The following is a 13776-nucleotide window of genomic DNA, read 5'->3' as shown; positions in this document are numbered from 1 at the left end:
TGCAATTTCTTACACTACACGATTACCTATTCAGAGCAGAATATTTTTAACTAAGAAGAGTTACATGAGGCTTCTGCACTTAATCACAAAATTAAGGCAGATCCAACAACTTGTTGAGCCATGACAGACTAGACACTGCAGTTGTGAACTACATGGAAGGAAATACCTGACAATGATGGCCTAGATACATTTGCCCCAGAGAACAGCAGCATGAATAAGATGATCTCCTGGGGTATCAACCTGACCTGTATTTCTAGAGTCGTTCAAGTCTACATAGAGAAAATAGAGCTGTATTTGCATGAAAGGTACGTAAGAATCTCGTATTTTCAAATTTGGTACTCGGTTCTGAAAATTTGTCCTGACATTTATTTTTATTAAGCTATCACGAACAGCTTCTTCTGCTTAACTTAATCTCATGAAAAGGCCCAAGCAGATGAATTTAAGCAGGCACTGCTCTACTGAAAGTGTAACCAGTAAAAACAGAGCACTCCACAAGCTTCCAAAAAGCAAGCCTGCTGCATCATGTTCACTATTGTGTGTATTATCTAAGTGCAAGCTGCAGTTTTAATCATATAGGGTGAAAAATGTTTCTTCCAGCCTGTATTAGACTATGCCTTCTTACATCTTCTTAATAGTTCTAAGCAAGCAGTCAGATTTCCTTTTTGTGGCTGATTTAGGATCAACTGAAACAACAAAAGGGAAGAGTGTTCTGTATAGACATCCCTTCCTGAAGAGGCTGTAGTTAGCGATGTGACTCAAGTTTCGCATGCGTTAAAGACGGATGGTTTCACAGGGTTGGTAACTTGAACGTATTAATTACATGATTCCAGCTAGTAACCTAAAAGGTCCTATAAAAGACAGCTTCTGTCAGTCATGACGTTTTCAAAGCTAGCTGATTTTTACTGCGCTAAGTATACAAAAAATAGACAGGTAGGCTACAGCCAGTAAATTTATAAGGGAGTGAGAAGGAATATGAGTGCTGTAATGCAGGTGCAGCAGTGCTGTTCTCCTGGCAACACATTCCCAAGAACACACTAACCTTTAAGGAAAGGGGCAGGGGGGTGAGTTTTGCTGAACACAACTCAGTTATCCAAGCTTTAAAGACTCTTGAAGGAAATCGATGCATATATTTAAAGATTTAAGAAAGAAAAAAAAAAAAAACCCAACACACACACTAAAAGCATCATTCCAGAAGCAGGCTTAACAGCCACTTCTCACACTGCGAGACTCGCTGTGCTTGAACTGCTTTGACACTTCAGCAGTTTGAGATGGACAGCTGCCACATGGAAGGATAATATACGTTCTTATATTATGAGATCAACATTAATATAAGAACCATTAGTGCAGATAATCCAACCTTCCTTTTAACATTTCTTGTTTGACAAAACTGTGCAAGATCAATAAAATTTAATTTGAGTCACAGAAAAACCTTCGGTTAATAACACTTTTGTGGTCAAATCTACTGTTGTTACAACACCACTGCCATCAATAATATTACAAGAGACAGAAATCTAGTGCAGTCTGCTGTCAATCAGTTCTCCTCTGAGCCACATTGTTTCATTCATCATGCTGTACACTCTACCTCCCTGCCCAGAGGGAACGGAATTAAAAGGTCACATCTTAGCCAATAAAATATATTTAGCTATTCTGTGGGGAGAAAACAGCATCTCTAATCAGTCATCCAAACAAGACAACAGACTATCCAGAAGGTTGCATGCTGCTGCACATCAATAAACATCTTTATCTAGGAACTGAAATGAAAAATATCAAACCAGTGAAGGTATGAAAGGGGAACTCAAAGCCCTGTCAGAAAAATTACAAAATTAGAGCTGAGCACTGCATTCAGCAAATAGATAATACGGACATGGCAGAAATAAGTAGTGCTGGGAGCTAGGTTCAGATAGCACTCTCTGGAATTTTAAGAGCAGGAAAAAAACACTTTGGATACTTCCTATATCTACGTGTGTTTTCTTTTGGGTCTCTCTCCCAGTAAACACTTAAGTCAGCTCCTCTTTACCTCTTTAGTCTTTACAGAGCTGCCTCACTGTAATCATAATTTTAAAAAGTAATACCCTGCTGATACCTATTTTGGGATTCTTTTAATCCCCAAAATTGATTTCTCCTCCATTCTTTCAGCCTCATTAATCAAAATGCTCCAGGAAACCGGCCTTAAAGAACACATGGAAATACAAAAGAAGTGCCTAAATTGTACTTCCACTCCATGTCAAAACAAGCATTAGGTGCTTAGGAAGACAAAACCACTACTGGGATGCTAAGAAAATACATTGGGTTTTGCCATCCGCGCTACTACCAAAATACGTACAGCAGACTCATCACCTTACTGAAGAACTGCAGCTGTAGATCACAGTTTTCCCACCGGAATTACTATAACCAGAATAGGATCTACTGGTATTCACATCCCCCACGCCCCCAAAAAAAAAAAAAAACCACCTTGCTTATACCATTTCATCTCCTGAATGAACAGGTTTATACACACACACTACCCTGAAGCAAGCTCTATAACCTGATTGCAGCAAATTGCATAGTGAAATAGAAGGTAATTCAAATGCCAAACCATAAAGCTCTGTAAGACTGGAACTGAGAATCAAGACGACATGATTACAAAAACAGCACAAAATAGCTGGCTAAGAGAGAAGAATGATGACAGTGTCCGTGCCTGGAAAGGGTTTGAAGCCACAGGTATTTGAACATGAGAGGAAGAGAAATGCAGGTTTCTTGATGGGAAAGATACAGAAGAAAGAGCAAAGAAACAAACACTGTCTGTGGCACAAAAGAAAAACAAAAGTAAATTTATTTGGTCAACTTTGCCAGGTACCCATCAGTGAAGTTTAGCTAATGTTCTGAGGAGAAAAAAAAGGAGGGGGGGAAGAAAAAAGGAAACAAAAGACCCAAAACAACAAAAAAACCCACCTACAAACCCCATCATTTTGTGTGCAAGCTCTAGTGAACATACATACACAGTGTGGCATAGCAGTTAAAGATAAAATCTCTTATGTTATGCAACCTATCCTTTGTCAACGCAGAATTAAAGAAACGTACAGCATGTAGACATTCTTACTTATATAATACTGTTTGCTTGGGGATTTTGTAAGGAATAAATTCATTACAAAGGTCTTCCTCCAAAGAGGAGGGTAAAAAACCAAAATTGCTTCCCACAACCGGCCAAAAGGGACACGCAGAACCATATATGATCCCCTGCTAGCCTTCCTGCTGACCAAGTTTTAACTTTCGGTGCTAACGGACTTGATTTCTATCCCTGCCAACATCATCTGACTCTGGGAGTGGGCTCTGAGGACCACTTACAGAATAAGACATTGTGGCACATGACCACAAGCGTCAGAACTTGACCCTTACCATACATAAAGCATCAATTCGCTAAAACATGCAAGCACATCTCAATTTCTGTTTAAGTCTACAGATCCTAGGTATACACGTGAATACTTTCTAGAAGAGGAGAGCCTGAAGAATCTACAAAAACCTAGGAATTTCTTAAAACTCTCTTGAATTGGGAGTATCCCTGTGCTTTCTGCATGTGTTACTCTTTCCACAACAGTATAGTTCTTGGCACTTGGTAAGAAGTATCCAGCACTGTGCTTGACTGCTCCTCATAAAAGCTGATTATGCTCCTGCAGCCATTTAAAGGAAGATTCAAATGTATGAAATAATTACCTACATGCCTACTTTTTTTGTTCATCTTTTACAGTACAGAAACAATAACTTACAATAAATAAGAAATCTGGCAAAGGAAAATTAACTTATTATGCTTAAAGTAATTGTAGCCACTCAATTTGCCCCCCAGTCCCGTGTGCAGAAGGCTAACTGCCAGCAGTGACTGCAGCACTAGTTGCAAGCATAGGATTTAAGCTGGCACTCTCGTTAGAGCTGAGGTAATTTAAGAGGAATGTCAGCATGCATTTACTTTTCAAACTTTATTACTCTGCTTTAAGAAGAGAAAGAATGCCTGCTATTGTCATTTTTAAAATATTTACAAAATCTTTGGTGTCTGGTTTTAGTCCCACAGAATTAAAATCAAGACTCTAATATCTCCTCGCGTCGTGTTTCTTTTATAAGAAAATAGAAAACAATAACTAGAAAAACCACATTTAGTGAAAACAAAGTTTTTAAAGGGAAATGTGACCGCTCTTCGCTCTAGACAAAGTTCAAGGCTACTGTTGAATTAAAAGGAGCTACATGCAGACAGCTCTGCAAGCTAGGAGCAGTTGTGAATCTGGCTACCTTTGGTATCGAAGCCATTCAAACCCAGTTTCCTTTGAACATGCCAGTTCCTACCATGGAGAGCCACAAGGGAATTAACATCTCAGGCTAATGAGATCTACACCAGTTGCGTAACTTTAATCCTAAATCAGAGGCCACATTCTCACCCTCCTGTCTGCAGACCGAATTTCTGTCTCTTCTTTTGGTGGGGAACAATGCCACCTATTTTTAAATAATTTTTACTTCTCTTTAAAGAGCAGTATGAGGGAAACTGCCTTGGTGGCCATTTGGCAGCAGCCTTTTCTCACAGCATAGGGATGTTTCAAAAATCACCTCTGTACCATGAAGGCTTTCCAAAGTCATCCCTAACAGACATATATTTTGTTATTACAGAAGCACAGGGAAGAAACGCAGAAGCTGAACAGAATAAGGCAGCAAAATGGAGTCACATGGGGAAGTAAAGAGGCAATTTACTCTTTGGCTTCAGAAATAGCAGGCAACAGAAAAAACATGGTGTTTCCATGATACTTTAAATGCCTTTCTGCACACAGTAGTCCAAATTTGTAATGGCAGCATTAGGGATGAAAATAAAAGCCCATCCTGTCCAGTCGAAAGGAATTCTAACAAAGTGAACCAAATGAAGAAACAACAATTTATTCACTCTATCCCCTCCCGCTCTGCCTAACGCCTGCTGTTCAGAAAGCACCACACTCGGGTGGTGGTGCCACTCAGCCCTTGTTCTCTCAGACAAGGCTCCCAAGATGATGCCATTTTGAGGTAGACACCTGTCCACTGGCAACAAGCATGAGAGCATCAACTCATTTTAAGCTGTCCAAAATGAGGCTATCACATGGCAACACCTTTCAATCACTGCAAAAACTGCTCCCAAACTGAAATAGCTACCCAGAGGTGAAAAGCTCTGTATCACATTTCTAATCCCCATACCAGCTAGTCCTCTCTGCAATTTTTTTTATATTTTATAACAATTCATTTAAATTTTCCTGATCTTATGAATCTTGCTCCCTTGAAAGTGTTTCCCAGATCACTTTATTTTTTTGTACTTTCATCTAGGGATTTTTACAATGCATGTGAGGAATATTCTGTTGCTCATTACCTATTTGATAAAGCATACATCTTAAGAAAGGTCAGGTAAAAATTGGTATAATGTGGAGCTCTAGTGGCAGTGGGGAAGTAAGGCAGCGCATAACACCAACCATGAAACAGTAGATACTGACCTTTAGTATGAAAACGGTAAGCGAAAACATTATACCAGATGAATTTAAGCAAGAGGAAGGAAAAGGGAGAGCCTGGCATCACATTCAACAATGTTTCAGGCTCACAGAATACATCTTTGCATACAACGTGACGAGCAACTGTCATTTTTAGTGCACAAACTTGAATCTTGTCATGTAATGCAACAGAAAAGATAAGATCAACACTGTATGCTCATGCTGGCCTTAAAGGAAGAAATTATATATAGTACATCAGGAAACCAATGTTCCCTACCAGAACTAGCTGGGAGTTCAGTAATTCTGTGCACTCTTCTGAAACAGTCCTAGTCACGTATCTTGTCCTTTTCACACTAGCCACAGCAACCCCGACACCAGCCAGTAAATACTCTGCTCTCAGTTGTGTCATCAGCAAAATACTGTACCAGGCATTGGAGTCAGTTTTAACACCGAGATTCAGCAGTCCTTTCAGACTGATGGGTTTGGCAGGAATTAAACCCTAAACTAGAAGAGCTCCATCCTTACATACACGGTACTATGACACATCCTACTGCCAAACATCATCAGCTTAAGTCTTGTTGACAGTTGATACTCCACCTGTAAAGGAGATGTGGTTTTTTTTCGAATGGTGGGGCGGGATGTGTAAAGCATTCTGTGCGCCTCGTGTGCTTCATCACACAGAGGATGCTGGAATTCCTACATCACCCTGTGAAACACTGGCATTATTCTCTTAACTTTTAAGATGCCATTGGAACTTGGGTACATACTAGCAGAAGTTCCTAAAGCTAAAATAATATCGACAGTTATCAGACTAACAAAGAGCAGCATGAAACACACAGGAAACATTGCAATGCGTGTGTACAACCAACCAACCCCAGTATTAGGAGGCTCCGTCTCCAAAGCCAAACAGCATCACTGGTTGCATGAACAGACACAGTTGTTTTGAACTCTCAGTATGAAACCTGCAGTCCCTTCCTAGGGGAACTGCTTTCATCCACGACTACAGAAAAATGAGACCGAAAATCTCTTGCGTATATTACTGGTAATTTGCAATGCACTCTCCACCTATTTCAATCGGTGTTATAAATTGTTCAATATTTTTGCTAGGAACTTTTGTTCTACTTCCCAAGCTGAGCACACAATGCCTTGATTCAGTACTATGCCATTTAAGACAGAATATATTTCTTCTTGCTAGGGTAGATCATTAATTTCTTCGTAAGCGTTATTGTTTGGCATCACCCAGCCTAACAGGGGTTTTTAACCAGCGTTAGTTCCAATCCAGCGCCACAGTGGAAACAGATGATTCTGGGCTTTACACCTTTACCACCCAAGCTACAGCTGCTGATTGAAGAGGCATCCCCTAGATCTGCCTTACGTGTAATTGAAAAACACGGGATACCTAAACTCCCAGAGTTACAAGCCTCAGAGAGGCGATTTCAAAGCCACGTCCGTTACCTGGTGGGCAGTTGCACTCTGGCGGCACTTCTCTCGCTACTCGTATTTTTGCCAAGTGCTCGTAGGATTTCTGCGGGCGAGAGAAGGCATCGTGAGGGCACTGGGCGAGCCCGCCCCGCCACAGCAGCGCTCCCGGCCCGGGCGGCCGCCGACCGGGACCGGCCGCTCCTCCGGCCGGTGCGCAGCCAGCGAGGAGGGCTTCGCTTGGACGCGACCCAAGGCGTCTCACTGACCGCGCCACCCCCGTAACAACAAAAACAAGCCCGACACCACCGGCTCTCGCCCACCCCCGCTGGGGTTTGGGGTTTTTTTTTTGGTTTGAGTTTATTGGGGGGGGGGGGGGGGGGTATTTTTGGTTTTTTCACACACACGGTCGAGAAATACAGGGACTGAGGCTGGGGCAGGGCGGCAAGTTGGGGATAAGAGAAGCGCCAGTGGCGCCCGCGGGGTGTCCCCCGGGAGCCCCCCACACACCCGTCCAGCAGCTGGGGTCGCCCCCGCGCCGCCGGCGCTCGCCTCAGGCCCGCTTCCCCCCGGCCCCGCCGCCACCCGGGGATGCGGGCTCACTTTCCCCGCTTCCCCGCCACCTCCCGCCCGCAGAGCTGCTCCGGCCGCCCCCCCTCCCCCCCTCACCGCCTCGGCCGGCCGCCCCTCGCCCCGCACACATCATCCCCCACCCCCGGCACACGCACGCGGGCTGAGAGCTGCCACCCCCGTCCCGCACACCTGGGCGAGAAGTCTCTCCACTTTCTCCTGCATCATCGCGTTCAGCTGCTCCAGGGAATAGGCGGGCAGCGGCGGGAGCGGGGCGGCGGCAGAGAAGCCCCCTCGGGCGCCCTCGATGGCCGCGACCCTGGCCTGGAGGTCGCTGGTCCGCACCCCCAGGTAGACGGAGGAGGCCGCCGCCAGCGCCGAGAGGAGGGCGGCCAGCGCCGAGCCCCACGGCCCGGCCCGCCGCGGGCAGCGCTCCCCGCCGCAGCCGGGCTTCCCGCTGCCATCCCGTCCTGCGGCTCCGCGGCTCTTCCCCAGCATGCTTTTGCACCCTTCAGCTGCGGCCGCTTTGATTTCCTTTCCTCCGCCCCCCATGGAGGCAATTAGTTTACAAACAGCGGCAACAAAAATAATAGCAATAAAGTACGAGAAAATAAATAACAAAAAGGCGAAATAATAATTAAAAAAAAAAAATATTGCGGTAAGTGGAAGAAAAGCCCGCAACCGGCTCGCACACTTTCCCGGCGAAGCGGCGGCGCGCACCGCACGCCGCCCGGCAGCGGGTCGCGACTCAGCCCCGCAGCGGGGGCGGGAAGAGGGGGGGGGGGGAGGGGAGGCGGGGGCGAGGAGCCCAAAGCCGGCAGCAGGGCCGGGTGCGGGGTGATCCCCCGCGGCTTCCAGCCGCCCTTGGGAGGGAGCAGCGTGCTCTACTAACGGTTTGCCACTTGTCAGAGAGGTTTTTCAGGCGCGGGGCGGGAAGCGCCCCCCCCCACCCCTCCGCCTCCCGTTCTCCTCCCCGCCGGCGGACTTGTTGCTCCCCCCCACCTGCCCGCCGGCGCCCGGCAGCCGCGCCGCCCCAGGCGGGGAAGCCCGCAGGCAGGCGGCCGGCGGCAGCCGCCTCGCCCCGCCCGGCCCCGCCGCGCCGCGCCGCGCCCCGCAGGCAGCCCCGCACCGCGCCCGCGGAGCCCCGCTGCCAGCCGCGCCGCGCCGCGCCGCGGAGCCCCCGCCGGCCACGCCCCCCGCCCTCATTAGCATAATTTATTCACCTAGGCGGAGGAGCGGGCTGGGGGCTCTCCTACAGTGCGCGCACGGCGCGCGGGGGGCATCAGACTAATGGGGGGGGGGGGGGGAGCGGGGGGCGCCGCGGGGAGGTACCGGGGAAGGGGCTGCGCCGGGGGCGGGGGAGGCCGGGGAAACCGCGCGCGTTCACGGCGGTTCGTGACCGTGGGCTGACGCGCCCACGGTGCGGGCGTAAAACACGGGGAGGGCTCTGTCGCCCCGTTCTCTTTTTTAGAGGTCGGTGGGTACGCACTCGGCGGCCGGCTGCCCGGCCGGCGCGCACACGCGAGGCGAGGGCTCGCTTCCAAAGGCGCGGCGTGCGCTAGCTCCCTGTTGCATCGGGTCGGTTTAATTTTAGCCGGTATTCTTTCTGTTTGTTTACCAAGTTGCTTCTTCGCCGTGTCGTGCGCACCGACCCGCTCTCATTGCTCGTCGTTTGTACGACTGGAAATGAAGCAGCGACATCCAAAGAACTGCGCGCACGGCCTGGTGGAAAGCTCGTGGGTTTCTGCTCCTTCCCCCTCTGCCTCTTACCTTCCAAATGATGCGTTTACCTGTTGTAGTTTGCTTCCTCTCTTGGCAGTACCGCAGTGCATCTCCTGTGTAGTGCTTGGCGTGGCATTTCTTGTGTCCAGCAAACTTCCCGAACCAGAGAAACTCCTCAAAGCGGGAGCGGACTCAGAAGGAACATGTAGATCACCCTGGTTGGCATTAACTCACATGAATACTGACGACTTACAAGATATAAAGACTGGTGGGAAGAAAAAGATTTGTCCAACTATGGCACGTCTCCGATAAGACTGAGGGTGCTGGTGCGTAACTACAAATCAAGTTTCCTTATGGAGTCGTATTTATACGGTTTTACTACCTATTGTTTCCCAAGTATTCAAGCAGTCACAACTGCCATGAAAGCATGGATCCAAAAAGCTTTGTGGCTTTCAGTGTAATTGCTTAGACTTCGAATAAAGCGTACCAGAAATTCATAGCTAGTCATTTATTTTTTGTCATTTGTCTTTCTCCTTTCAAAAAAAAGGTTTCGTGGACTCTAGTCAGGGAGAAGAAATCGCGATGATATAGCCCTAGGTGATAATTTTTTTCACAACAAACAGTTAATAGTTGCAATGGAGAGTTTGCAGACAAATTCTCCCAAGCGGCACATACCTTATGATCAGGACTTGTGAATAACAACTGTTCATTTCAAAACAAGGACTTGCTCACAGACTATCTCTTGGCAATAAGAAGAGAAAATGGTATTTGGAATGAATAATCTGACAGAAGAAAACAAATAATACCCACATGCTCTTATTTGGTGCGTAGCATGGGCTCCCTGAGCGGGGTATGAGCAGTACCCAGGCTGCCTCGGAGCGGCTGGCGGGCCAGCGAGGCGCTGGGAGCCATCGGCGCCAGCTCCAGCGCTTAGCGTGACCCCCTGCTGCTAGTAGCCAGCACCATTACTCACCCCTGCTCCTGGTGACATCCAGCAAAGCGAAGCTGCAAACCCGCAGGATACAATTATCCTCTGCAGTTTATGCAGGGGGTTACTGAGGCGCCGCTGCGGGCGGGACGGCTGCCCGCACCCTGCTGCTGCCTGTGCCGTGCTCGAGTGGGTGCTGCCTCATCTAGGCCAGGGTGAAATTTCCTCCCAAGATCAGCTCTTATTTCAGTGCAGATGTGGATGTTCTCTGGCTGCTTCAGTGCCCCATACAGGGCACAGACAACCGCGTACCCATATATCAATGTGACCTGGCTCAATGTTTTGCTTGGCCAAAAGATGCAGTCTTTCTGTCCAGGCATCTCTCTGTCCCAGCATCATGCTGTCCGTTTGTTTTGGACAAGGCATATTCCACATCAGAAGTGAAACAGCCTGAGACAGAAAGTCCCTTGTTGCATTAGATTTACACATACTTGCTGTCGTGAAGATCACCGAATGAGCCAGATCGCCATGTTTCTGTGGGACAAGATGCAAAGCCACTTTCCTACTGGATAACAAATCTCACTTATTCTGAAGAGGTGTGGTGAGAAACCTTTATTTTTCCGTCTGGGACAAAGAGAAAACTCTGCCATACTAGCATTAAAGCTCAAACCATGCAAGAACAACTTTAAAATATCCAAGAAATGGTTTTCGTGCTTTCTTTTGCAATGGGTAGCTATACTGCTATGCACTTGGGAGACAGGCTAGCCCTGCCTGGTCTTGCCTCTAAAAAGAGATGAGGCTCATCCATTCCTTGCGCGTGTGTCTGCTCACACATATCCTCTGACAAAGGGAAACGTGATGAAGAAAAGTGAGAGGAGGAAGACCAGTGCCAAGCCTTCCTCCTTGCTCCAGCTTTAAGTTACATTTTTCTTTTTGCCAAAGCTTGGTTCTGGGAAAGATGTCATCTGAAAGTTTGTTAAAATGCTTAGAAATTATTTGATAATGACAGAATTTCAGGGTAATTTATTTCCAATAGCTTTTTTTCCTCATGTGTTGTCACATAGAAATAGATACCAGAGACTTTGAAGATGCAAATTAGCAGTGTCCCCTTCTTACAGAAAAAACATGGTGATTTGGAGGCATATTTACCCACCTCGCAGCAAGGCTGCTCCAGAATAGACTAGACTGGACTACAGAATATTAACAGCAAGCTAAGTTACACACAGTCTGATTAAATCTAGCACAGGAGTTCTTTGTGTAGGTGAACAATATAACACAGCTGGTTTACCTGTTATCAAATTATCCGTTCACGTCTGCCCGAACAGAGAGTGTTAAGTAGCTGTATGTACCTTCCCGTGCTCAGTTACTTGATACCATCAAGTGGACAACCAGCAGCTTTGCAGTACGCTTACCCCACCTAAACACAATAAACTGGAGAAAAAACATGCAAGACTCAGCCTTGCTGCTTTTGCCAGCTTTCTACAAGCGGGGGGCAGAGTGAATCCAGGACATGCATGTATTCAGTGCCAGTGAGCCTGCTTCTTATTTTGTAGCCATGATGATGCCAGAGTCAAGAAGGCATCTACTTAGGATCACAGCTAAGATTGAAACCAGATTGCTGCAGCTCTTTTGAGAACGCTATCCATGCAATGAAAGAACTGGTTTCCTTTTTTTTTTCTCTCTCTCTCTCTTAAAAAAAAAACCACTGTTTTTTACATTTTTTATTGGTGAAGATTTATAGGTTTTGAATTAGAGAGAGTAACTTGGTCTAAGTGATCAAACTCCTACTCCAGGAGTAAACCAGATGGCTGCTCACATGGGCACGCAGTAATTTAACTGCTTGCAGTCAGGAACTGTATCTCAGGCATTGCTGGTCACACTTAAGGTGATATACCATGCAAGTGCAGGCTACAGGACACTTAAAATGCTTAAAAAGCCTGTTCTGTATCTGGTAGCTAGAATAAAGCAGCTTGAAATAACAACTGTACCCCAGATATATTGAGCTGGCCATTAACACGTGCAGGTGGAGTATAAGAAGTGGCAGATCTGCAGCACTCCAACTCAAACAGTAGCAAAAAAGGAGGAGAATTTTTAAATAAGGTCTGCTGAAGTACTCCTGCGCACAGACCCGAGGCGGCTACGCTTCCCACCGGGAGGGGAGTGCTCTCACTTTGAAGATTCAAATCTCTAAACACCACGTTTCAGCAGATCTCGTGCATGACCAGGCCAAAGGTATTGACACAAGATGCTACTGTTTGCATTTCATGGGTCTGTGTTTGAAGATGTGGATGGTGTTTGCAGATAACAATTTTCCACCAGACAGGACTAGTGTCTGGAGTTCTTTCCATATTTTTATGTCTACAGCGTGCCGTATTCTGGCTGACCAATCCATGATCCACTACTGGATTTCTTTACCAGATACAACATAAACTTGTGATTAGAATTACGCGAAAACAGATCAGTGAAAAAGAAGCACTCCTCTGCTGAAACGACAAGCTGCGCTCAGTTTGTAAAAGATATTGCATACATGGTCAAGAAAGGTAGAAGACAGAGAGTAAATATAAGTAGAAATTGGAGTCTGGGACTCTGTGTTGGAACTGAGGTGGCACACGCAAGGATAAAAGCTTGGATGGTTAATAATGGTCATGCACGCTCCAAGACAGAGTTAAAACCTTCTATTCCAAATGTTCTCGCTTTCAAATGGAGCTTATATATTATTCGTTATACATGGACTTGAATCATATCTGCATTCTACCGCTTCCTCCATTCCTCTCACTCCTGCTCAGTTCAGCCTTTGCATTAGAGAGCATCTTGCACCCAAAATGAGATTTTACTCAACTTCTGTATACTTATATGGGTAAAATGCAAGGCAGAACCAGAATCCAGCACTTCTGTGAACTGCCTCACTTCTCAGCCCTCTGGCAGGTTAGGTAGTGTGGTATTTCTCATCGAGCTGCTTATAATATCTGCCAAGATAGCACAGAATCACCAGAAAAACCCAGAAAACAACTTACTTCACTGTTTTGGGAAAAAAAGCTGTAAAAGCCTTTCCCTTTCAAATATCCAAATTGATTGCCTTCTGTCACTTTAAATTTAATAGAAGCACGTTACAGTACCATATACATGATGCAGTACATTAATATACTTAGCAGATGGATAACACTTGCTCGTGATTTAATACTTAGATATACTCATTTCACATCTACTGTACAAACACTTCATATATTTGAATCTTTAAGTCAGACTTATCTTCAGACTAGAGGCAATTGAGTCACATGAGCATAGGATTTAGTTTATTAGTTCCATAACCTTACTGGTATTTTGGCAAACCTGATAATAAAAAAAAAAAATTTAAAAAAACCCCCTTGCATCTGGATTTTAATATATTTCACAGGATTTCCTTTTTCAACATGATGAAGCCAGCTCTCCTAGACCTACAAACTGACTGATTCAAGACAAAATTCAGACCCTGTATGTCATTCTTCACTAAAATTCATGAGCATTTTTCATGTGAATGTATTACAAAACACTTCATAACAGATAAACCAACTATCATACATTTGCTATAGCTTCAAATACTCCCTCTAAAATGCAGTTGACGCTTGGGAAGCCCTGGCAAGAATTTTACTGAATGGAGAACCATAATCAGAAATGGGACAAGGAGACCAGACT

The 13776-nt window shown here is 45.9% G+C and overlaps 1 protein-coding gene across 1 annotated transcript in view; it reads right to left on the bottom strand.

Annotated features, from left to right (window-relative positions):
* The window catches only part of COL25A1 (collagen type XXV alpha 1 chain), a 323987-nt gene extending 315544 nt beyond the window's left edge, over nt 1-8443 (bottom strand). The window contains exons 1-2 of the mRNA XM_075090678.1: nt 7647-8443; nt 6921-6990 (exon numbers count right to left, since the gene is read on the bottom strand). Of these exons, the coding sequence (XP_074946779.1) occupies nt 6921-6990; nt 7647-8006 (430 nt within the window). The 5' untranslated portion in view covers nt 8007-8443. The remainder of the gene's footprint in view (nt 1-6920; nt 6991-7646) is intronic.
* Nucleotides 8444-13776: the final 5333 nt, after the last annotated feature.

Source organism: Phalacrocorax aristotelis, chromosome 4 (assembly GCF_949628215.1).
Source record: "Phalacrocorax aristotelis chromosome 4, bGulAri2.1, whole genome shotgun sequence".
NCBI classification, from domain to species: Eukaryota; Metazoa; Chordata; class Aves; order Suliformes; family Phalacrocoracidae; genus Phalacrocorax; species Phalacrocorax aristotelis.
Note: the sequence above shows the minus strand (reverse complement) of the source record. Positions and strands in the feature narration are given on the sequence as shown.